This window comes from Salvelinus namaycush, chromosome 6, assembly GCF_016432855.1.
Source record: "Salvelinus namaycush isolate Seneca chromosome 6, SaNama_1.0, whole genome shotgun sequence".
Taxonomy (NCBI): Eukaryota; Metazoa; Chordata; class Actinopteri; order Salmoniformes; family Salmonidae; genus Salvelinus; species Salvelinus namaycush.
Window position 1 is genome coordinate 14984247 of NC_052312.1, and position 26672 is coordinate 15010918.

The 26672-nt window shown below is 40.6% G+C and overlaps 1 protein-coding gene across 1 annotated transcript in view; it reads right to left on the reverse strand.

Moving 5' to 3' along the window:
* The window catches only part of hdlbpb (high density lipoprotein binding protein b), a 36381-nt gene that overhangs the window by 7573 nt on the left and 2136 nt on the right, over positions 1-26672 (reverse strand). The window contains exons 4-19 of the mRNA XM_038996027.1: positions 26177-26331; positions 25864-26082; positions 25438-25644; positions 24909-25124; positions 23885-24091; positions 23617-23724; positions 23100-23204; positions 22653-22731; positions 22432-22571; positions 22188-22292; positions 21971-22084; positions 21797-21883; positions 21529-21660; positions 20608-20826; positions 20199-20420; positions 19710-19928 (exon numbers count right to left, since the gene is read on the reverse strand). Of these exons, the coding sequence (XP_038851955.1) occupies positions 19710-19928; positions 20199-20420; positions 20608-20826; positions 21529-21660; positions 21797-21883; positions 21971-22084; positions 22188-22292; positions 22432-22571; positions 22653-22731; positions 23100-23204; positions 23617-23724; positions 23885-24091; positions 24909-25124; positions 25438-25644; positions 25864-26082; positions 26177-26331 (2534 nt within the window). The remainder of the gene's footprint in view (positions 1-19709; positions 19929-20198; positions 20421-20607; positions 20827-21528; positions 21661-21796; positions 21884-21970; positions 22085-22187; positions 22293-22431; positions 22572-22652; positions 22732-23099; positions 23205-23616; positions 23725-23884; positions 24092-24908; positions 25125-25437; positions 25645-25863; positions 26083-26176; positions 26332-26672) is intronic.

A 26672-nucleotide genomic window follows, 5' to 3' on the forward strand; every position in this document is an offset into this window, starting at 1 on the left:
ATTACTGCATAGAGTTGTCGTCATTACTGCATAGAGTTGTCGTCATTACTGCATAGAGTTGTCGTCATTACTGCATAGAGTTGTCGTCATTACTGCATAGAGTTGTCGTCATTACTGCATAGAGTTGTCGTCATTACTGCATAGAGGAGTTGTCATTACTGCATAGAGGAGTTGTCATTACTGCATAGAGTTGTCGTCATTACTGCATAGAGTTGTCGTCATTACTGCATAGAGTTGTCGTCATTACTGCATAGAGGAGTTGTCATTACTGTATAGAGTTGTCGTCATTACTGCATAGAGTTGTTGTCATTACTGTATAGAGTTGTCATTACTGCATAGAGTTGTCGTCATTACTGCATAGAGTTGTTGTCATTACTGTATAGAGTTGTCATTACTGCATAGAGTTGTCGTCATTACTGCATAGAGTTCTCGTCATTACTGCATAGAGGAGTTGTCATTACTGCATAGAGTTGTCGTCATTACTGCATAGAGTTGTCGTCATTACTGCATAGAGTTGTCGTCATTACTGCATAGAGTTGTCGTCATTACTGCATAGAGTTGTCGTCATTACTGTATAGAGTTGTCGTCATTACTGCATAGAGTTGTCGTCATTACTGCATAGAGTTGTCGTCATTACTGTATAGAGTTGTCATTACTGTATAGAGTTGTCATTACTGCATAGAGTTGTCGTCATTACTGTATAGAGTTGTCGTCATTACTGCATAGAGTTGTCGTCATTACTGCATAGTGGAGTTGTCATTACTGCATAGAGTTGTTGTCATTACTGTATAGAGTTGTCGTCATTACTGCATAGTGGAGTTGTCATTACTGCATAGAGTTGTCGTCATTACTGTATAGAGTTGTCGTCATTACTGCATAGTGGAGTTGTCATTACTGCATAGAGTTGTCGTCATTACTGTATAGAGTTGTCGTCATTACTGCATAGAGTTGTCGTCATTACTGCATAGAGTTGTCGTCATTACTGCATAGAGTTGTCGTCATTACTGCATAGAGTTGTTGTCATTACTGTATAGAGTTGTCATTACTGCATAGAGTTGTCGTCATTACTGTATAGAGTTGTCGTCATTACTGCATAGTGGAGTTGTCATTACTGCATAGAGTTGTCGTCATTACTGTATAGAGTTGTCGTCATTACTGCATAGTGGAGTTGTCATTACTGCATAGAGTTGTCGTCATTACTGTATAGAGTTGTCGTCATTACTGCATAGAGTTGTCGTCATTACTGCATAGAGTTGTCGTCATTACTGCATAGAGTTGTCGTCATTACTGCATAGAGTTCTCATCATTACTGCATAGAGTTCTCATCATTACTGCATAGAGGAGTTGTCATTACTGCATAGAGTTGTCGTCATTACTGCATAGAGTTGTCGTCATTACTGCATAGAGTTTTCGTCATTACTGCATAGAGGAGTTGTCATTACTGCATAGAGGAGTTGTCATTACTGCATAGAGTTGTCGTCATTACTGCATAGAGTTGTCGTCATTACTGCATAGAGTTGTCGTCATTACTGCATAGAGTTGTCGTCATTACTGCATAGAGGAGTTGTCATTACTGTATAGAGTTGTCGTCATTACTGCATAGAGTTGTCGTCATTACTGCATAGAGTTGTCGTCATTACTGTATAGAGTTGTCGTCATTACTGCATAGAGTTGTTGCCATTACTGTATAGAGTTGTCATTACTGCATAGAGTTGTCGTCATTACTGCATAGAGTTCTCGTCATTACTGCATAGAGGAGTTGTCATTACTGCATAGAGTTGTCGTCATTACTGCATAGAGTTGTCGTCATTACTGCATAGAGTTGTCGTCATTACTGCATAGAGTTGTCGTCATTACTGCATAGAGTTGTCGTCATTACTGCATAGAGTTGTCGTCATTACTGCATAGAGTTGTCGTCATTACTGCATAGAGTTGTCGTCATTACTGTATAGAGTTGTCATTACTGCATAGAGTTGTCGTCATTACTGCATAGAGTTGTCGTCATTACTGCATAGAGTTGTCGTCATTACTGCATAGAGGAGTTGTCATTACTGCATAGAGGAGTTGTCATTACTGCATAGAGTTGTCGTCATTACTGCATAGAGTTGTCGTCATTACTGCATAGAGTTTTCGTCATTACTGCATAGAGGAGTTGTCATTACTGCATAGAGTTGTCGTCATTACTGTATAGAGTTGTCGTCATTACTGCATAGAGTTGTCGTCATTACTGCATAGAGTTGTCGTCATTACTGCATAGAGTTGTCGTCATTACTGCATAGAGTTGTTGTCATTACTGCATAGAGTTGTCGTCATTACTGCATAGAGGAGTTGTCGTCATTACTGCATAGAGGAGTTGTCATTACTGCATAGAGTTGTCGTCATTACTGCATAGAGTTGTCGTCATTACTGCATAGAGTTGTCGTCATTACTGCATAGAGTTGTCGTCATTACTGCATAGAGTTGTCGTCATTACTGCATAGAGTTGTTGTCATTACTGTATAGAGTTGACATTACTGCATAGAGTTGTCGTCATTACTGCATAGAGTTGTCGTCATTACTGCATAGAGTTGTCGTCATTACTGCATAGAGTTGTCGTCATTACTGCATAGAGTTGTTGTCATTACTGTATAGAGTTGTCATTACTGTATAGAGTTGTTGTCATTACTGCATAGAGTTGTTGTCATTACTGCATAGAGTTGTTGTCATTACTGCATAGAGTTGTTGTCATTACTGCATAGAGTTGTTGTCATTACTGCATAGAGTTGTTGTCATTACTGCATAGAGTTGTTGTCATTACTGTATAGAGTTGTTTTCATTACTGTATAGAGTTGTTGTCATTACTGCATAGAGTTGTTGTCATTACTGCATAGAGTTGTTGTCATTACTGCATAGAGTTGTTGTCATTACTGCATAGAGTTGTTGTCATTACTGCATAGAGTTGTCGTCATTACTGTATAGAGTTGTTGTCATTACTGCATAGAGTTGTCATTACTGCATAGAGTTGTCATTACTGCATAGAGTTGTCATTACTGTATAGAGTTGTCATTACTGCATAGAGTTGTTGTCATTACTGCATAGAGTTGTTGTCATTACTGCATAGAGTTGTTGTCATTACTGCATAGAGTTGTTGTCATTACTGCATAGAGTTGTTGTCATTACTGCATAGAGTTGTTGTCATTACTGTATAGAGTTGTTTTCATTACTGTATAGAGTTGTTGACATTACTGTATAGAGTTGTTGTCATTACTGTATAGAGTTGTCATTACTGTATAGAGTTGTCGTCATTACTGTATAGAGTTGTCGTCATTACTGTATAGAGTTGTCGTCATTACTGTATAGAGTTGTCATTACTGTATAGAGTTGTCATTACTGCATAGAGTTGTCATTACTGCATAGAGTTGTCATTACTGCATAGAGTTGTCGTCATTACTGTATAGAGTTGTCGTCATTACTGCATAGAGTTGTTGTCATTACTGCATAGAGTTGTCGTCATTACTGCATAGAGTTGTCGTCATTACTGCATAGAGTTGTCGTCATTACTGCATAGAGTTGTCGTCATTACTGCATAGAGTTGTCGTCATTACTGTATAGAGTTGTCATTACTGTATAGAGTTGTCGTCATTACTGCATAGAGTTGTCGTCATTACTGCATAGAGTTGTCGTCATTACTGCATAGAGTTGTCGTCATTACTGCATAGAGGAGTTGTCATTACTGCATAGAGTTGTCGTCATTACTGCATAGAGTTGTCGTCATTACTGCATAGAGTTGTCGTCATTACTGCATAGAGTTGTCGTCATTACTGCATAGAGTTGTCGTCATTACTGCATAGAGTTGTCGTCATTACTGCATAGAGTTGTCGTCATTACTGCATAGAGTTGTCGTCATTACTGCATAGAGTTGTCGTCATTACTGCATAGAGTTGTCGTCATTACTGCATAGAGTTGTCGTCATTACTGCATAGAGTTGTCGTCATTACTGCATAGAGTTGTCGTCATTACTGCATAGAGTTGTTGTCATTACTGTATAGAGTTGTCATTACTGTATAGAGTTGTCATTACTGCATAGAGTTGTTGTCATTACTGCATAGAGTTGTTGTCATTACTGCATAGAGTTGTTGTCATTACTGCATAGAGTTGTTGTCATTACTGCATAGAGTTGTTGTCATTACTGCATAGAGTTGTTGTCATTACTGCATAGAGTTGTTGTCATTACTGTATAGAGTTGTTTTCATTACTGTATAGAGTTGTTGTCATTACTGCATAGAGTTGTTGTCATTACTGCATAGAGTTGTTGTCATTACTGCATAGAGTTGTTGTCATTACTGCATAGAGTTGTTGTCATTACTGCATAGAGTTGTTGTCATTACTGCATAGAGTTGTTGTCATTACTGCATAGAGTTGTCGTCATTACTGTATAGAGTTGTTGTCATTACTGCATAGAGTTGTCATTACTGCATAGAGTTGTCATTACTGCATAGAGTTGTCATTACTGCATAGAGTTGTCGTCATTACTGCATAGAGTTGTCGTCATTACTGCATAGAGTTGTCGTCATTACTGTATAGAGTTGTCATTACTGTATAGAGTTGTTGTCATTACTGCATAGAGTTGTTGTCATTACTGCATAGAGTTGTTGTCATTACTGTATAGAGTTGTTGTCATTACTGCATAGAGTTGTCATTACTGTATAGAGTTGTCATTACTGCATAGCGTTGTCGTCATTACTGTATAGAGTTGTTGTCATTACTGCATAGAGTTGTCGTCATTACTGCATAGAGTTGTCGTCATTACTGTATAGAGTTGTCGTCATTACTGCATAGAGTTGTTGCCATTACTGTATAGAGTTGTCATTACTGCATAGAGTTGTCGTCATTACTGCATAGAGTTGTCGTCATTACTGCATAGAGTTGTCGTCATTACTGCATAGAGTTGTCGTCATTACTGCATAGAGTTGTCGTCATTACTGCATAGAGTTGTCGTCATTACTGTATAGAGTTGTCATTACTGCATAGAGTTGTCGTCATTACTGCATAGAGTTGTCGTCATTACTGCATAGAGTTGTCGTCATTACTGCATAGAGTTGTCGTCATTACTGCATAGAGTTGTCGTCATTACTGCATAGAGGAGTTGTCATTACTGCATAGAGTTGTCGTCATTACTGCATAGAGTTGTCGTCATTACTGCATAGAGTTTTCGTCATTACTGCATAGAGGAGTTGTCATTACTGCATAGAGTTGTCGTCATTACTGCATAGAGTTGTCGTCATTACTGCATAGAGTTGTCGTCATTACTGCATAGAGTTGTTGTCATTACTGCATAGAGTTGTCGTCATTACTGCATAGAGTTGTCGTCATTACTGCATAGAGGAGTTGTCATTACTGCATAGAGTTGTCGTCATTACTGCATAGAGTTGTCGTCATTACTGCATAGAGTTGTCGTCATTACTGCATAGAGTTGTCGTCATTACTGCATAGAGTTGTCGTCATTACTGCATAGAGTTGTCGTCATTACTGCATAGAGTTGTTGTCATTACTGCATAGAGTTGACGTCATTACTGCATAGAGTTGTCGTCATTACTGCATAGAGTTGTCGTCATTACTGCATAGAGTTGTCGTCATTACTGCATAGAGTTGTCGTCATTACTGCATAGAGTTGTTGTCATTACTGTATAGAGTTGTCATTACTGTATAGAGTTGTCATTACTGCATAGAGTTGTTGTCATTACTGCATAGAGTTGTTGTCATTACTGCATAGAGTTGTTGTCATTACTGCATAGAGTTGTTGTCATTACTGCATAGAGTTGTTGTCATTACTGCATAGAGTTGTTGTCATTACTGCATAGAGTTGTTGTCATTACTGTATAGAGTTGTTTTCATTACTGTATAGAGTTGTTGTCATTACTGCATAGAGTTGTTGTCATTACTGCATAGAGTTGTTGTCATTACTGCATAGAGTTGTTGTCATTACTGCATAGAGTTGTTGTCATTACTGCATAGAGTTGTCGTCATTACTGTATAGAGTTGTTGTCATTACTGCATAGAGTTGTCATTACTGCATAGAGTTGTCATTACTGCATAGAGTTGTCATTACTGTATAGAGTTGTCATTACTGCATAGAGTTGTTGTCATTACTGCATAGAGTTGTTGTCATTACTGCATAGAGTTGTTGTCATTACTGCATAGAGTTGTTGTCATTACTGCATAGAGTTGTTGTCATTACTGTATAGAGTTGTTTTCATTACTGTATAGAGTTGTTGACATTACTGTATAGAGTTGTTGTCATTACTGTATAGAGTTGTCATTACTGTATAGAGTTGTCGTCATTACTGTATAGAGTTGTCGTCATTACTGTATAGAGTTGTCATTACTGTATAGAGTTGTCATTACTGTATAGAGTTGTCATTTCTGTATAGAGTTGTCATTACTGTATAGAGTTGTCATTACTGTATAGAGTTGTCATTACTGCATAGAGTTGTCATTACTGTATAGAGTTGTCGTCATTACTGTATAGAGTTGACGTCATTACTGTATAGAGTTGTCATTACTGCATAGAGTTGTTGTCATTACTGCATAGAGTTGTTGTCATTACTGCATAGAGTTGTTGTCATTACTGTATAGAGTTGTTGTCATTACTGCATAGAGTTGTCATTACTGTATAGAGTTGTCATTACTGCATAGCGTTGTTGTCATTACTGTATAGAGTTGTTGTCATTACTGCATAGAGTTGTTGTCATTACTGCATAGAGTTGTTGTCATTACTGTATAGAGTTGTTGTCATTACTGCATAGAGTTGTCATTACTGTATAGAGTTGTCATTACTGCATAGCGTTGTTGTCATTACTGTATAGAGTTGTTGTCATTACTGCATAGAGTTGTTGTCATTACTGCATAGAGTTGTTGTCATTACTGTATAGAGTTGTCGTCATTACTGTATAGAGTTGTCATTACTGTATAGAGTTGTTGTCATTACTGTATAGAGTTGTTGTCATTACTGTATAGAGTTGTTGTCATTACTGTATAGAGTTGTCGTCATTACTGCATAGAGTTGTCGTCATTACTGTATAGAGTTGTCATTACTGTATAGAGTTGTCATTACTGTATAGAGTAGTCATTACTGTATAGAGTTGTCATTACTGCATAGAGTTGTTGTCATTACTGCATAGAGTTGTCATTACTGTATAGAGTTGTCATTACTGCATAGCGTTGTTGTCATTACTGCATAGAGTTGTTGTCATTACTGCATAGAGTTGTTGTCATTACTGCATAGAGTTGTTGTCATTACTGCATAGAGTTGTTGTCATTACTGCATAGAGTTGTTGTCATTACTGCATAGAGTTGTCGTCATTACTGCATAGAGTTGTCATTACTGCATAGAGTTGTTGTCATTACTGCATAGAGTTGTTGTCATTACTGCATAGAGTTGTTGTCATTACTGTATAGAGTTGTTGTCATTACTGCATAGAGTTGTTGTCATTACTGTATAGAGTTGTTGTCATTACTGCATAGAGTTGTTGTCATTACTGCATAGAGTTGTTGTCATTACTGCATAGAGTTGTTGTCATTACTGTATAGAGTTGACATTACTGCATAGAGTTGTCATCATTACTGCATAGAGTTGTCGTCATTACTGTATAGAGTTGTCATTACTGCATAGAGTTGTCATTACTGTATAGAGTTGTCATTACTGCATAGAGTTGTCATTACTGTATAGAGTTGTCATTACTGCATAGCGTTGTTGTCATTACTGCATAGAGTTGTTGTCATTACTGCATAGAGTTGTTGTCATTACTGCATAGAGTTGTCGTCATTACTGTATAGAGTTGTCGTCATTACTGTATAGAGTTGTCGTCATTACTGTATAGAGTTGTCGTCATTACTGTATAGAGTTGTCGTCATTACTGTATAGAGTTGTTGTCATTACTGCATAGAGTTGTTGTCATTACTGCATAGAGTTGTTGTCATTACTGCATAGAGTTGTTGTCATTACTGCATAGAGTTGTTGTCATTACTGCATAGAGTTGTTGTCATTACTGCATAGAGGAGTTGTCATTACTGCATAGAGTTGTTGTCATTACTGCATAGAGTTGTCGTCATTACTGCATAGAGTTGTCGTCATTACTGCATAGAGTTGTCGTCATTACTGCATAGAGTTGTCGTCATTACTGCATAGAGTTGTCGTCATTACTGCATAGAGTTGTCGTCATTACTGCATAGAGTTGTCGTCATTACTGCATAGAGTTGTCGTCATTACTGCATAGAGTTGTCGTCATTACTGCATAGAGTTGTCGTCATTACTGCATAGAGTTGTCGTCATTACTGCATAGAGTTGTCGTCATTACTGCATAGAGTTGTCGTCATTACTGCATAGAGTTGTCGTCATTACTGCATAGAGTTGTTGTCATTACTGTATAGAGTTGTCATTACTGCATAGAGTTGTCGTCATTACTGTATAGAGTTGTCATTACTGCATAGAGTTGTTGTCATTACTGTATAGAGTTGTTGTCATTACTGCATAGAGTTGTTGTCATTACTGCATAGAGTTGTTGTCATTACTGCATAGAGTTGTTGTCATTACTGTATAGAGTTGTCATTACTGTATAGAGTTGTCATTACTGTATAGAGTTGTCATTACTGCATAGAGTTGTCGTCATTACTGTATAGAGTTGTCATTACTGCATAGAGTTGTTGTCATTACTGTATAGAGTTGTTGTCATTACTGTATAGAGTTGTTGTCATTACTGTATAGAGTTGTTGTCATTACTGCATAGAGTTGTCATTACTGTATAGAGTTGTCATTACTGCATAGAGTTGTTGTCATTACTGTATAGAGTTGTTGTCATTACTGCATAGAGTTGTTGTCATTACTGTATAGAGTTGTCGTCATTACTGTATAGAGTTGTCATTACTGCATAGAGTTGTTGTCATTACTGTATAGAGTTGTCGTCATTACTGTATAGAGTTGTCGTCATTACTGTATAGAGTTGTCGTCATTACTGTATAGAGTTGTTGTCATTACTGTATAGAGTTGTCGTCATTACTGTATAGAGTTGTCATTACTGTATAGAGTTGTTGTCATTACTGTATAGAGTTGTCGTCATTACTGTATAGAGTTGTCATTACTGCATAGAGTTGTTGTCATTACTGCATAGAGTTGTTGTCATTACTGCATAGAGTTGTTGTCATTACTGCATAGAGTTGTTGTCATTACTGTATAGAGTTGTTTTCATTACTGTATAGAGTTGTTGACATTACTGTATAGAGTTGTTGTCATTACTGTATAGAGTTGTCATTACTGTATAGAGTTGTCATTACTGTATAGAGTTGTCGTCATTACTGTATAGAGTTGTCATTACTGTATAGAGTTGTCATTACTGTATAGAGTTGTCATTACTGTATAGAGTTGTCATTACTGTATAGAGTTGTCATTACTGCATAGAGTTGTCATTACTGCATAGAGTTGTCATTACTGTATAGAGTTGTCGTCATTACTGTATAGAGTTGTCATTACTGCATAGAGTTGTTGTCATTACTGCATAGAGTTGTTGTCATTACTGCATAGAGTTGTTGTCATTACTGTATAGAGTTGTTGTCATTACTGCATAGAGTTGTCATTACTGTATAGAGTTGTCATTACTGCATAGCGTTGTTGTCATTACTGTATAGAGTTGTTGTCATTACTGCATAGAGTTGTTGTCATTACTGCATAGAGTTGTTGTCATTACTGTATAGAGTTGTCGTCATTACTGTATAGAGTTGTCATTACTGTATAGAGTTGTTGTCATTACTGTATAGAGTTGTTGTCATTACTGTATAGAGTTGTTGTCATTACTGTATAGAGTTGTCGTCATTACTGCATAGAGTTGTCGTCATTACTGTATAGAGTTGTCATTACTGTATAGAGTTGTTGTCATTACTGCATAGAGTTGTTGTCATTACTGCATAGAGTTGTTGTCATTACTGTATAGAGTTGTTGTCATTACTGCATAGAGTTGTCATTACTGTATAGAGTTGTCATTACTGCATAGCGTTGTTGTCATTACTGTATAGAGTTGTTGTCATTACTGCATAGAGTTGTCGTCATTACTGCATAGAGTTGTCGTCATTACTGTATAGAGTTGTCGTCATTACTGCATAGAGTTGTTGCCATTACTGTATAGAGTTGTCATTACTGCATAGAGTTGTCATTACTGCATAGAGTTGTCGTCATTACTGCATAGAGTTGTCGTCATTACTGCATAGAGTTGTCGTCATTACTGTATAGAGTTGTCATTACTGCATAGAGTTGTCGTCATTACTGCATAGAGTTGTCGTCATTACTGCATAGAGTTGTCGTCATTACTGCATAGAGGAGTTGTCATTACTGCATAGAGTTGTCGTCATTACTGCATAGAGTTGTCGTCATTACTGCATAGAGTTGTCGTCATTACTGCATAGAGTTGTCGTCATTACTGCATAGAGTTGTCGTCATTACTGCATAGAGTTGTCGTCATTACTGCATAGAGTTGTCGTCATTACTGCATAGAGTTGTCGTCATTACTGCATAGAGTTGTCGTCATTACTGCATAGAGTTGTCGTCATTACTGCATAGAGTTGTCGTCATTACTGCATAGAGTTGTCGTCATTACTGCATAGAGTTGTCGTCATTACTGCATAGAGTTGTCGTCATTACTGCATAGAGTTGTCGTCATTACTGCATAGAGTTGTCGTCATTACTGTATAGAGTTGTCATTACTGTATAGAGTTGTCATTACTGCATAGAGTTGTTGTCATTACTGCATAGAGTTGTTGTCATTACTGCATAGAGTTGTTGTCATTACTGCATAGAGTTGTTGTCATTACTGCATAGAGTTGTTGTCATTACTGTATAGAGTTGTTTTCATTACTGTATAGAGTTGTTGTCATTACTGCATAGAGTTGTTGTCATTACTGCATAGAGTTGTTGTCATTACTGCATAGAGTTGTTGTCATTACTGCATAGAGTTGTTGTCATTACTGCATAGAGTTGTCGTCATTACTGCATAGAGTTGTCGTCATTACTGTATAGAGTTGTTGTCATTACTGCATAGAGTTGTCATTACTGCATAGAGTTGTCATTACTGCATAGAGTTGTCATTACTGTATAGAGTTGTCATTACTGCATAGAGTTGTCGTCATTACTGCATAGAGTTGTCGTCATTACTGTATAGAGTTGTCATTACTGTATAGAGTTGTTGTCATTACTGCATAGAGTTGTTGTCATTACTGCATAGAGTTGTTGTCATTACTGTATAGAGTTGTTGTCATTACTGCATAGAGTTGTCATTACTGTATAGAGTTGTCATTACTGCATAGCGTTGTCGTCATTACTGTATAGAGTTGTTGTCATTACTGCATAGAGTTGTCGTCATTACTGCATAGAGTTGTCGTCATTACTGTATAGAGTTGTCGTCATTACTGCATAGAGTTGTTGCCATTACTGTATAGAGTTGTCATTACTGCATAGAGTTGTCGCCATTACTGTATAGAGTTGTCATTACTGCATAGAGTTGTCGTCATTACTGCATAGAGTTGTCGTCATTACTGCATAGAGTTGTCGTCATTACTGCATAGAGTTGTCGTCATTACTGCATAGAGTTGTCGTCATTACTGCATAGAGTTGTCGTCATTACTGTATAGAGTTGTCATTACTGCATAGAGTTGTCGTCATTACTGCATAGAGTTGTCGTCATTACTGCATAGAGTTGTCGTCATTACTGCATAGAGGAGTTGTCATTACTGCATAGAGTTGTTGTCATTACTGCATAGAGTTGTTGTCATTACTGCATAGAGTTGTTGTCATTACTGTATAGAGTTGTTTTCATTACTGTATAGAGTTGTTGACATTACTGTATAGAGTTGTTGTCATTACTGTATAGAGTTGTCATTACTGTATAGAGTTGTCATTACTGTATAGAGTTGTCGTCATTACTGTATAGAGTTGTCATTACTGTATAGAGTTGTCATTACTGTATAGAGTTGTCATTACTGTATAGAGTTGTCATTACTGTATAGAGTTGTCATTACTGCATAGAGTTGTCATTACTGCATAGAGTTGTCATTACTGTATAGAGTTGTCGTCATTACTGTATAGAGTTGTCATTACTGCATAGAGTTGTTGTCATTACTGCATAGAGTTGTTGTCATTACTGCATAGAGTTGTTGTCATTACTGCATAGAGTTGTTGTCATTACTGCATAGAGTTGTCATTACTGTATAGAGTTGTCATTACTGCATAGCGTTGTTGTCATTACTGTATAGAGTTGTTGTCATTACTGCATAGAGTTGTTGTCATTACTGCATAGAGTTGTTGTCATTACTGTATAGAGTTGTCGTCATTACTGTATAGAGTTGTCATTACTGTATAGAGTTGTTGTCATTACTGTATAGAGTTGTTGTCATTACTGTATAGAGTTGTTGTCATTACTGTATAGAGTTGTCGTCATTACTGCATAGAGTTGTCGTCATTACTGTATAGAGTTGTCATTACTGTATAGAGTTGTTGTCATTACTGCATAGAGTTGTTGTCATTACTGCATAGAGTTGTTGTCATTACTGTATAGAGTTGTTGTCATTACTGCATAGAGTTGTCATTACTGTATAGAGTTGTCATTACTGCATAGCGTTGTTGCCATTACTGTATAGAGTTGTCATTACTGCATAGAGTTGTCGTCATTACTGCATAGAGTTGTCGTCATTACTGCATAGAGTTGTCGTCATTACTGCATAGAGTTGTCGTCATTACTGCATAGAGTTGTCGTCATTACTGTATAGAGTTGTCATTACTGCATAGAGTTGTCGTCATTACTGCATAGAGTTGTCGTCATTACTGCATAGAGTTGTCGTCATTACTGCATAGAGGAGTTGTCATTACTGCATAGAGTTGTCGTCATTACTGCATAGAGTTGTCGTCATTACTGCATAGAGTTGTCGTCATTACTGCATAGAGTTGTCGTCATTACTGCATAGAGTTGTCGTCATTACTGCATAGAGTTGTTGTCATTACTGTATAGAGTTGACATTACTGCATAGAGTTGTCGTCATTACTGCATAGAGTTGTCGTCATTACTGCATAGAGTTGTCGTCATTACTGCATAGAGTTGTCGTCATTACTGCATAGAGTTGTCGTCATTACTGCATAGAGTTGTCGTCATTACTGCATAGAGTTGTCGTCATTACTGTATAGAGTTGTTGTCATTACTGTATAGAGTTGTCATTACTGTATAGAGTTGTCATTACTGCATAGAGTTGTTGTCATTACTGCATAGAGTTGTTGTCATTACTGCATAGAGTTGTTGTCATTACTGCATAGAGTTGTTGTCATTACTGCATAGAGTTGTTGTCATTACTGTATAGAGTTGTTTTCATTACTGTATAGAGTTGTTGTCATTACTGCATAGAGTTGTTGTCATTACTGCATAGAGTTGTTGTCATTACTGCATAGAGTTGTTGTCATTACTGCATAGAGTTGTTGTCATTACTGCATAGAGTTGTCGTCATTACTGTATAGAGTTGTTGTCATTACTGCATAGAGTTGTCATTACTGCATAGAGTTGTCATTACTGCATAGAGTTGTCATTACTGTATAGAGTTGTCATTACTGCATAGAGTTGTCGTCATTACTGCATAGAGTTGTCGTCATTACTGTATAGAGTTGTCATTACTGTATAGAGTTGTTGTCATTACTGCATAGAGTTGTTGTCATTACTGCATAGAGTTGTTGTCATTACTGTATAGAGTTGTTGTCATTACTGCATAGAGTTGTCATTACTGTATAGAGTTGTCATTACTGCATAGCGTTGTCGTCATTACTGTATAGAGTTGTTGTCATTACTGCATAGAGTTGTCGTCATTACTGCATAGAGTTGTCGTCATTACTGTATAGAGTTGTCGTCATTACTGCATAGAGTTGTTGCCATTACTGTATAGAGTTGTCATTACTGCATAGAGTTGTCGTCATTACTGCATAGAGTTGTCGTCATTACTGCATAGAGTTGTCGTCATTACTGCATAGAGTTGTCGTCATTACTGCATAGAGTTGTCGTCATTACTGCATAGAGTTGTCGTCATTACTGTATAGAGTTGTCATTACTGCATAGAGTTGTCGTCATTACTGCATAGAGTTGTCGTCATTACTGCATAGAGTTGTCGTCATTACTGCATAGAGGAGTTGTCATTACTGCATAGAGGAGTTGTCATTACTGCATAGAGTTGTCGTCATTACTGCATAGAGTTGTCGTCATTACTGCATAGAGTTTTCGTCATTACTGCATAGAGTTTTCGTCATTACTGCATAGAGGAGTTGTCATTACTGCATAGAGTTGTCGTCATTACTGCATAGAGTTGTCGTCATTACTGCATAGAGTTGTCGTCATTACTGCATAGAGTTGTCGTCATTACTGCATAGAGTTGTCGTCATTACTGCATAGAGTTGTCGTCATTACTGCATAGAGGAGTTGTCATTACTGCATAGAGTTGTCGTCATTACTGCATAGAGTTGTCGTCATTACTGCATAGAGTTGTCGTCATTACTGCATAGAGTTGTCGTCATTACTGCATAGAGTTGTCGTCATTACTGCATAGAGTTGTCGTCATTACTGCATAGAGTTGTCGTCATTACTGTATAGAGTTGTTGTCATTACTGTATAGAGTTGTCATTACTGTATAGAGTTGTCATTACTGCATAGAGTTGTTGTCATTACTGCATAGAGTTGTTGTCATTACTGCATAGAGTTGTTGTCATTACTGCATAGAGTTGTTGTCATTACTGCATAGAGTTGTTGTCATTACTGTATAGAGTTGTTTTCATTACTGTATAGAGTTGTTGTCATTACTGCATAGAGTTGTTGTCATTACTGCATAGAGTTGTTGTCATTACTGCATAGAGTTGTTGTCATTACTGCATAGAGTTGTTGTCATTACTGCATAGAGTTGTCGTCATTACTGTATAGAGTTGTTGTCATTACTGCATAGAGTTGTCATTACTGCATAGAGTTGTCATTACTGCATAGAGTTGTCATTACTGTATAGAGTTGTCATTACTGCATAGAGTTGTCGTCATTACTGCATAGAGTTGTCGTCATTACTGTATAGAGTTGTCATTACTGTATAGAGTTGTTGTCATTACTGCATAGAGTTGTTGTCATTACTGCATAGAGTTGTTGTCATTACTGTATAGAGTTGTTGTCATTACTGCATAGAGTTGTCATTACTGTATAGAGTTGTCATTACTGCATAGCGTTGTCGTCATTACTGTATAGAGTTGTTGTCATTACTGCATAGAGTTGTCGTCATTACTGCATAGAGTTGTCGTCATTACTGTATAGAGTTGTCGTCATTACTGCATAGAGTTGTTGCCATTACTGTATAGAGTTGTCATTACTGCATAGAGTTGTCGTCATTACTGCATAGAGTTGTCGTCATTACTGCATAGAGTTGTCGTCATTACTGCATAGAGTTGTCGTCATTACTGCATAGAGTTGTCGTCATTACTGCATAGAGTTGTCGTCATTACTGTATAGAGTTGTCATTACTGCATAGAGTTGTCGTCATTACTGCATAGAGTTGTCGTCATTACTGCATAGAGTTGTCGTCATTACTGCATAGAGGAGTTGTCATTACTGCATAGAGGAGTTGTCATTACTGCATAGAGTTGTCGTCATTACTGCATAGAGTTGTCGTCATTACTGCATAGAGTTTTCGTCATTACTGCATAGAGTTTTCGTCATTACTGCATAGAGGAGTTGTCATTACTGCATAGAGTTGTCGTCATTACTGCATAGAGTTGTCGTCATTACTGCATAGAGTTGTCGTCATTACTGCATAGAGTTGTCGTCATTACTGCATAGAGTTGTCGTCATTACTGCATAGAGTTGTCGTCATTACTGCATAGAGGAGTTGTCATTACTGCATAGAGTTGTCGTCATTACTGCATAGAGTTGTCGTCATTACTGCATAGAGTTGTCGTCATTACTGCATAGAGTTGTCGTCATTACTGCATAGAGTTGTCGTCATTACTGCATAGAGTTGTCGTCATTACTGCATAGAGTTGTCGTCATTACTGTATAGAGTTGACGTCATTACTGCATAGAGTTGTCGTCATTACTGCATAGAGTTGTCGTCATTACTGCATAGAGTTGTCGTCATTACTGCATAGAGTTGTCGTCATTACTGCATAGAGTTGTCGTCATTACTGCATAGAGTTGTCGTCATTACTGTATAGAGTTGTCATTACTGTATAGAGTTGTCATTACTGCATAGAGTTGTTGTCATTACTGCATAGAGTTGTTGTCATTACTGCATAGAGTTGTTGTCATTACTGCATAGAGTTGTTGTCATTACTGCATAGAGTTGTTGTCATTACTGTATATAGTTGTTTTCATTACTGTATAGAGTTGTTGTCATTACTGCATAGAGTTGTTGTCATTACTGCATAGAGTTGTTGTCATTACTGCATAGAGTTGTTGTCATTACTGCATAGAGTTGTTGTCATTACTGCATAGAGTTGTCGTCATTACTGTATAGAGTTGTTGTCATTACTGCATAGAGTTGTCATTACTGCATAGAGTTGTCATTACTGCATAGAGTTGTCATTACTGCATAGAGTTGTTGTCATTACTGCATAGAGTTGTTGTCATTACTGCATAGAGTTGTTGTCATTACTGCATAGAGTTGTTGTCATTACTGCATAGAGTTGTTGTCATTACTGCATAGAGTTGTTGTCATTACTGCATAGAGTTGTTGTCATTACTGTATAGAGTTGTCATTACTGTATAGAGTTGTCATTACTGTATAGAGTTGTCGTCATTACTGTATAGAGTTGTCGTCATTACTGTATAGAGTTGTCATTACTGTATAGAGTTGTCATTACTGTATAGAGTTGTCATTACTGTATAGAGTTGTCATTACTGTATAGAGTTGTCATTACTGTATAGAGTTGTCATTACTGTATAGAGTTGTCATTACTGTATAGAGTTGTCATTACTGTATAGAGTTGTCATTACTGTATAGAGTTGTCATTACTGCATAGAGTTGTCATTACTGCATAGAGTTGTCATTACTGTATAGAGTTGTCGTCATTACTGTATAGAGTTGTCATTACTGTATAGAGTTGTCATTACTGCATAGAGTTGTTGTCATTACTGCATAGAGTTGTTGTCATTACTGCATAGAGTTGTTGTCATTACTGCATAGAGTTGTTGTCATTACTGTATAGAGTTGTTGTCATTACTGCATAGAGTTGTCATTACTGTATAGAGTTGTCATTACTGCATAGCGTTGTTGTCATTACTGTATAGAGTTGTTGTCATTACTGCATAGAGTTGTTGTCATTACTGCATAGAGTTGTTGTCATTACTGTATAGAGTTGTCGTCATTACTGTATAGAGTTGTCATTACTGTATAGAGTTGTTGTCATTACTGTATAGAGTTGTTGTCATTACTGTATAGAGTTGTTGTCATTACTGTATAGAGTTGTTGTCATTACTGTATAGAGTTGTCGTCATTACTGCATAGAGTTGTCGTCATTACTGTATAGAGTTGTCATTACTGTATAGAGTTGTCATTACTGTATAGAGTAGTCATTACTGTATAGAGTTGTCATTACTGCATAGAGTTGTTGTCATTACTGCATAGAGTTGTCATTACTGTATAGAGTTGTCATTACTGCATAGCGTTGTTGTCATTACTGCATAGAGTTGTTGTCATTACTGCATAGAGTTGTTGTCATTACTGCATAGAGTTGTTGTCATTACTGCATAGAGTTGTTGTCATTACTGCATAGAGTTGTCGTCATTACTGCATAGAGTTGACATTACTGCATAGAGTTGTCATTACTGCATAGAGTTGTTGTCATTACTGCATAGAGTTGTTGTCATTACTGCATAGAGTTGTTGTCATTACTGTATAGAGTTGTTGTCATTACTGCATAGAGTTGTTGTCATTACTGTATAGAGTTGTTGTCATTACTGCATAGAGTTGTTGTCATTACTGCATAGAGTTGTTGTCATTACTGCATAGAGTTGTTGTCATTACTGTATAGAGTTGACATTACTGCATAGAGTTGTCATCATTACTGCATAGAGTTGTCGTCATTACTGCATAGAGTTGTCGTCATTACTGCATAGAGTTGTCGTCATTACTGCATAGAGTTGTTGTCATTACTGTATAGAGTTGTCATTACTGTATAGAGTTGTCGTCATTACTGTATAGAGTTGTCGTCATTACTGTATAGAGTTGTCGTCATTACTGCATAGAGTTGTCGTCATTACTGTATAGAGTTGTCGTCATTACTGTATAGAGTTGTCGTCATTACTGTATAGAGTTGTCGTCATTACTGTATAGAGTTGTCGTCATTACTGTATAGAGTTGTTGTCATTACTGCATAGAGTTGTTGTCATTACTGCATAGAGTTGTTGTCATTACTGCATAGAGTTGTTGTCATTACTGCATAGAGTTGTTGTCATTACTGCATAGAGGAGTTGTCATTACTGCATAGAGGAGTTGTCATTACTGCATAGAGTTGTTGTCATTACTGCATAGAGTTGTTGTCATTACTGCATAGAGTTGTTGTCATTACTGTATAGAGTTGACATTACTGCATAGAGTTGTCGTCATTACTGCATAGAGTTGTCGTCATTACTGCATAGAGTTGTTGTCATTACTGTATAGAGTTGTCGTCATTACTGCATAGAGTTGTCGTCATTACTGCATAGAGTTGTCGTCATTACTGCATAGAGTTGTCGTCATTACTGCATAGAGTTGTCGTCATTACTGCATAGAGTTGTCGTCATTACTGCATAGAGTTGTCGTCATTACTGCATAGAGTTGTCGTCATTACTGCATAGAGTTGTTGTCATTACTGTATAGAGTTGTCATTACTGCATAGAGTTGTCGTCATTACTGTATAGAGTTGTCATTACTGCATAGAGTTGTTGTCATTACTGTATAGAGTTGTTGTCATTACTGTATAGAGTTGTTGTCATTACTGTATAGAGTTGTCATTACTGCATAGAGTTGTCATTACTGTATAGAGTTGTCATTACTGTATAGAGTTGTCATTACTGCATAGAGTTGTTGTCATTACTGTATAGAGTTGTTGTCATTACTGCATAGAGTTGTTGTCATTACTGTATAGAGTTGTCGTCATTACTGTATAGAGTTGTCATTACTGCATAGAGTTGTTGTCATTACTGTATAGAGTTGTCGTCATTACTGTATAGAGTTGTCGTCATTACTGTATAGAGTTGTCGTCATTACTGTATAGAGTTGTCGTCATTACTGTATAGAGTTGTCGTCATTACTGTATAGAGTTGTCGTCATTACTGTATAGAGTTGTCGTCATTACTGTATAGAGTTGTCGTCATTACTGCATAGAGTTGTCATTACTGTATAGAGTTGTCATTACTGTATAGAGTTGTCATTAGTGCATAGAGTTGTCATTACTGCATAGAGTTGTTGTCATTACTGCATAGAGTTGTTGTCATTACTGTATAGAGTTGTCATTAGTGCATAGAGTTGTCATTACTGTATAGAGTTGTTGTCATTACTGCATAGAGTTGTCATTACTGTATCATTACAAACTATTTTACATATCACACATTGGCTTGAGTTTAAAGTCAGTATAAGACTACACACTTCAGAACACATAAACAGAATGGAACACACAACCCCAGACCCCCACACACACACCAACCTACCAGATCCTCTATGATCTCCTGGATTCTTCGTTTGGCTGCCTCCACACAGTCCTTGGCCCCCTTCAGTGTGATGCGGTCGCTGTGAGTCCCGGTGCGGGGGAAGCTGACCGCCACACCGCCGTATTCCTCCGCCAGCTCCCTCAACACCTGGCCTCGCCGGCAGACAAAGTGCCGGTGGTGCCGCGTCTCCACAACCATGCTGTCCTCCACCACGTCGTCCTGAGAGAGAGGGGGGAGAAGGGACAGGGGGGAGGAGGGGGAGGAGGAGGGGGGTGGGGGTAAGAAGATGGGGGATCAGTAAAACAGAGGCGTAGAAAATAAAATGTGACCCCACTGAGCGTCGTAAATTAAAGACCAACAAAAAACAGAAACAGTTTCAAATTTTGAACATGTTAAGTTACTAGACTAGCTCCTCTGTTTAAAGCTTTTGCTTCTCTTTCTACCTACTGAGCATGAATCTGTTCCAACAGAAATGATCCGGACTAGTACCAGGTTTTTGACGAGTGTCTCCAGTTCTTTCTGGGCCAGTCTGACAGCCTCCTCCCTGCCTACGATGGTGATGAGCTCCTGCTCCTGCTCGTCGGGAGACGGGAAGATGATGCGAGCGCCCGTCCTGTCCCGCACACGACGGATGTTGACCCCGCCCTTTCCAATCAGGAACTTGTGGTACTCCGGCTTGGCCTGCAGCTCCGCCGTGAAGTTGTTCACTTGCTGTAAAACGAGGAGAAAGAGGAGAGAAAGAGAGTAGAGACAAAAAGGAGAGGTGTAAGAGACTGGTGCTATTCAATCAAACCCCAAAATGTGAAAGCAATTCTTCCACATTCTGCCTAATTCATTAAGGCAGGGGGGGGGGGGGCAGACCTCCCTGCCATTTCTCCTTTACCACCTCCTCCCTCACCTTCTCTTCAGCCAGTTGTAGTAGCTGTCTCTTGGCCCTCTCCACCTCCCCGGCGGGCCCTCTGATGGTCACCCTGTCTGACCCGGAGCCCTCGGAGGGAAAGTGGATGTGCACCCCGCCACAGTCCTCCATGACGGCCCGCACCAGGCAGCCCTTAGAGCCTATCAGAGAGTTGTGGAGCTTGGCCGGGATGGTCACCTCTGACTCCTTGATGTTGGCCTGGAGAGAGAGAGAAAGGAAGGAAGGGAGGGAGGGGGAATGGTTGAATCATCAAGACAGAGAGAGAGAGAGAGAGAGAGAGAGAGAGAGAGAGAGAGAGAGAGAGAGAGAGAGAGAGAGAGAGAGAGAGAGAGAGAGAGAGAGAGAGAGAGAGAGAGAGACAGAAAGAGAGAGAAAAAGAGAGAGACACTTGAGAGAGAGAGACACTTGAGAGAGAGAGACACTTGAGAGAGAGAGACACTTGAGAGAGAGAGACACTTGAGAGAGAGAGACACTTGAGAGAGAGAGACACTTGAGAGAGAGAGACACACTTGAGAGAGAGAGAGACACTTGAGAGAGAGAGACACTTGAGAGAGAGAGACACTTGAGAGAGAGAGACACTTGAGAGAGAGAGACACTTGAGAGAGAGAGACACTTGAGAGAGAGAGACACTTGAGAGAGAGAGACACTTGAGAGAGAGAGACACTTGAGAGAGAGAGACACTTGAGAGAGAGAGACACTTGAGAGAGAGAGACACTTGAGAGAGAGAGACACTTGAGAGAGAGAGACACTTGAGAGAGAGAGACACTTGAGAGAGAGAGACACTTGAGAGAGAGAGACACTTGAGAGAGAGAGACACTTGAGAGACTTGAGAGAGAGAGACACTTGAGAGAGACACTTGAGAGAGAGACATAGAGAGATGCACACACAGTGTTCTCTCACCAGTTCTCTCTGGATGGCTAGGATCCTGTCTCTGGCTGCTTCACAGTGGTTCTTCCTCCCAGTGATCACTATCATCTCACTGTTACTGTTCTCTGTGGGCAGGTCAATCTTAGTGGTGGTCTCCTCACGGATCTGTGGGACACACGCACATACACACGTCATAAGAATGGCATTCTTGTAACCAATAACCTACATTTAAAATGTATGTGTGGACACTTTAAAGTTAGACCAATATTTTGTGCTACTCTTCACACATTTCATCTCTCACCTTTTTGATGTTGGCGCCTCCTTTGCCGATGATGTTTTTGTGGAACTGTTTGAAGATGGGGATGGAGAGGGAGAAGCTGTTCTCCATCTGAGAGAAAAACAAAAAGGAGCGGTGAGTAACCAGGAAGTGGTCCATTGTAAACAGGAAGTAATGCATGAATCAGTGAGGTCGTACCAGGTCTGCGATGAGTTTTGCCAGAAACTTGGCACACTTCTCCACCTCGTTCTTGGGCCCTCTCAACTGCACAATGTCACTCTTCTGAGCCGGGTCAGGGAAATTGATCATGACCTGAAAGAGAGCGTCCAAAATAAGTCAGATTTCACACTAGAATGGGAAGTTATACTCCTAAAATCATTAAAGGGACAAAAAAAAAAAAGTTGAACCTTGTTACCTCTGGGAACTTATCCCGGACCTCTTTGATCTTCTCCCCTTTCTGGCCGATGATGGCGCGGTGGAACTTCTGCTCCACAATCAACTCTTTGGTACGCTCGTTCTCCTGCCCAGGGGGGAAAAGAACAGTTGTCACCATTGAATATGGACTCCGTCCAAGTTGCCGGGTCATTATCCCAAATGAATGGGAGAGGTTGGCACCCCCCCATACACCCCCGTCCGTCCGTCCGTCCGTCCGTCCTCACCATCCTCTGTGCCATCTCCATCAGCTCCCTGCGTGCCAGCTGCACCCCCTTGGGGTCACCCTCGATCCGGACCAGGCCGCTTCGATCCGGCTCCTGGGGGATCCACACCGACACCTTGTACTGCTCTTTAATCCGGTTAACTGAAAAACACAGCATGGGATTTACATGGCTATATATTAGAAAGAGTGTGTGTGTGTGTGTGTGTGTGTGTGTGTACTCACTGTTGGCTCCGTTCTTGCCGATGAGGTGTCTGTGAAAGCGCTGGTCTATGTTGACGTCAGTGTAGTCCATCCTCACCAGCTTAACACGAGGAAACAGGGTTTACATGTTAGAGTAGACGGCCTGGTTCCTTGCAAGATGTCCTCATATCTAGGGAGTTTCTGTACGTTGGTGGGTTAGGACTGGGCTGCTGTTAATGCATGTGGAAAAGGTGTCATTTGAACAAAACGTATTGAGCGATACATTGATATTGATCAGTTGTGTGTGTGTGTGTGAGAGTGAGACGGCGACATGCAGCTCCGCGGTGGGAACTAGGTGCCGTCACGCAGCTCCGCGGTGGGAACTAGGTGCCGTCACGCAGCTCCGCGGTGGGAACTAGGTGCCGTCACGCAGCTCCGCGGTGGGAACTAGGTGCCGTCACGCAGCTCCGCGGTGGGGGCCGAACTCACCAGGTCTCTGATGATGTCTTGTATCTGAACCTGGGCCTGCTCCACCTCCTCCGTGGGGCCCTCCAGGCATATCCGCTCCTCGCCGTCTGTGAACTCAATGTGAACCTAAACACACAGGGGTTAAAGGTCAGGGGTCAAGCCACTTAAAGGGGTCATCTGGTTCTGGCTCCCTCCACATGTCAGCTCAGTGAACTAAGTGTGTCTCAATGTAGCTAGGGAGGTAAAGAGCTTGAATCCCTGGAGTGCAGCAGGTATATCAGGCTTTTTAAGAGTAATCCATAAGTAGTGCACTATACAGGGATTGGTTGGCGCTACTGACAGACATGAGTCTGAGCCAAGCACTTCTCAGGCGGGTGGGTGTTGTTGTTAACCACCTAAACATATAAAGTCATGTTTCTTCCTGCAACCAAATATTTTGCCATATCCCTCGCTCCATCTCTCCCCTATCCCGCCTCTCTCTCCAATTCTCTCTCCATCCCGTCTCTCACTCTCTCATGTCTCTCTCTCTCTCACACACCTTGGGTAGCTGCTGTGTGATGCGTCCGATGTTCTGTCCCTTCTTTCCGATGATGAAGCGATGGAGCCAGGCCGGGGCTGTCACCTCCACCACCATCGCACTCTTGGCCTGCAGACAGAGAGGCAATCAGGATCAGACACACACGCTGTACATCTCTCTCACACATGATTAATAAACTACTTGACTTGTTGATTAAAAACAGACAACAAATCAGCAAACGAGACAATCGCTCCTCTCCTCTCCCACTTCCTCCTCCTCCTCCAATCACCTTGGCGTAGACCTGTGTGAGTGCAGGGCCCAGCTTGTCCGGCTCGCCCCTCAGGATGATGGTCTCCGAGCAGGAGTCCATCGGAGGCATCTCCACAGAAACCCCAGTGGTCTCCATGATCTCATGCAAGCTGTTGCCTTTAGGCCCCACAATGTACTTGTGCTGCGACTTCTTCACCTCCACTGAGATGGTGGTGGTCTTTCTCTTCTGGAGGACGTAGGGAAGGTGAGGAAGGGGGAGGAAGAGGAAGGGAGAGGAACGGGGAGGGGTGACAGAGGGGAAAGGAAAGAGATTTGAGATTGGCAGACAAAAAAAGAGAGACGAAGTGTGCATGAGAGAGAGAGAGTGTGTAGAGAGAGAGTGGAGAGAGAGTGGAGAGAGTGTAGAGTAGAAAGAGAGTGTAGAGTGGAGAGAGAGAGAGTGTAGAGTAGAGAGTCTCAGATACAGTACAGTATTATGCAGTAAAGTACCATTAGCATTCCCATCCTATTGTCTTTCCCTTCCACTAGAATCCATACCCATTATCTCTGCCTGCTCTGTATCACCAACCCACCACAGTTCCACTGTAGCACAATGTCTCCTTCTCTTCGTCCTCTCTATGGTTCTCTGCACGGTCCTCCATCCATCCTTTACACACTCACTTTCCCTCACCATGAACCTCTATTGTCTAACACCGTCTGTTTCTGTGAAATCGTGTCTAAGACGCACAAATCCATACAGACCAGCATCAACCATAACGCCCCCAGGCTGTGCACAGGCACACAGAGGGAGAAAAATCTGTTAGTTTTGATGTTCTGTGATTGACTGCTGTTTTGTAGGTTCCTACAGTGTTTAGCTAGCATGCCGGTGTAATTTATTGTATAGTGGTTCCTAAGCAACCCGCTCCCTCTCAAACCCAACCTTAACATCAAACACTGACAAAAGGTAAGTCAATGTCATTCAGTGATACATTTGATGGATATTATGTGAAGATGTCGGGTTCGGGTCAGCTCTCGCTCTCACACACACACACACACACACACACCTTCTCGTCGTAGATGGCCCGTATGCGGCTGATGGCGAGGGCGACAGCCTCCTTCTCCCCGGTGATGACGATCTCGTCCTTGTGCAGGCTGGGCGGGGGGATGCTGACGCGGGCCCCTGTCTCTTGACACAGTTCCTGGACCAGACGGTTGTAGGCCCCAGCGATGAACGGGTGGAACACCTTCTCCAGGGAGAGACGCTCCACTGCTCGCTTGTCCTGGAGGAGAGGAGATGGAGAAAAATATAAAACGATCAAGTATTGTATGACACACACACACACACATATCTACACCATACGTAATCATATCAACATGGGTATTTTTGTCTGGGTTTCATGCCATATCATTAGCAGGGCTGTGGCGATACCAGCAACGCAATTTTATTCCATGGCAAAAAATGAAAACATGACACGGACCATTCTCTTTTTGTCCTTTAGTATGTAAAAAAAAAAATTAACATATAGCTCAAGGCTGAAGCGTCTCTGTCATCATCATCATCATTTTTCCCTTTGACCCCTGGCCCCCTCTGACCTGTTCGGCTGATATCAGCAGTATCTCGTGACGAGCCTTCTCGATGCCCTCCTTGGTGCCTGTGATTCTGATGTTGAGGCTGGGGTCGTCGGGTCGGGGGATGGCGATCTTCGTGGCCGTTTTCAGCTCCAGCTCCTGGAGTTTCTCACCGTTCTTACCGATCACAAACCGGTGGTGCTCTTTGGGGATGGCCACCGTGGCCGAAGCCTGGGAACAAGGGAGGGGAGGATGGGTGGAGGGAGGGAGGGAGGAGGGATGGAGGGAGAGAGAAACACGAATGTATATCGCAATAACAATAAATATGATCGGTATGACATTAGATATATCGCCCAACCCTAAGCTGATCATGGAGAGCCTTTATAACGTTATGCACCTGGAAATGGAGATTGGGTTTAAAAACTCAAATTGAAAAACTAAAATCTGAACCTGTGTCTGCAGCCGAGACACGATCTCCTTACGGGCCTTCATGACAGAGTCCAGTTTCCCAGTGACCATGATGGAGAGGCCCTGGTCCTTGGCCAGCGACAGCTCGATGTGAGCCTCCGTCCGCTGCATGATGTCCAGGCACACCTTGGCCTCCTCGCCCCCGTCACCAAACTGGCTGTTGTCCTTGTAGCGCCGCTCCTCCAGGGGCACGTTGAACACCTGGGAGAAGGAGGAGGAGGGGGGAGAAGGTGGTATGATGCTGAGGCCACAACAGACTCTGTTGTACGTGTGCTTCGACATACGTGCCCGTTACCTGGGTGATGACAGAGGCTTTGATGGGTCTGATCTTGGAGCCCCACGCCCCTGCAGGCTCTCCAGACTTGTCCCCCGGAGCTCCCTTATTCTCCGGGAGCGGAGGGAAGGCCTCCAGGTAGGTGGGGATATAGGCCTCATCCTCGGGTACACCGCCTTGAAGGAGGGGAGGGATGGACGGATGGAGAGAGCGACAGAGACATGGAAATAGAGGGGTAGAAACAAAGGCAGAAAGAGAGATTAATGCAACCTCAAAGGCAGAAAAAGTCAAAACCGACACTCAAAACACAATCCAAAATCCACACAGACTAAGCTATAGCCTAAAAGTGTTTTCTTGTCCAGAGGTTACATTAAAATACATCAGTCCTCTAAGCTATCCTAACGCAGAAGGCGTAAAAGAAAGTTCCCACATTCTGTTTTAAGCGGAAAAGGAAGCTTGGTTGAAGAATGCTGTATCCCTGAAAACAGGAAGCATTCGGGTTAAAACAGAATGAGGC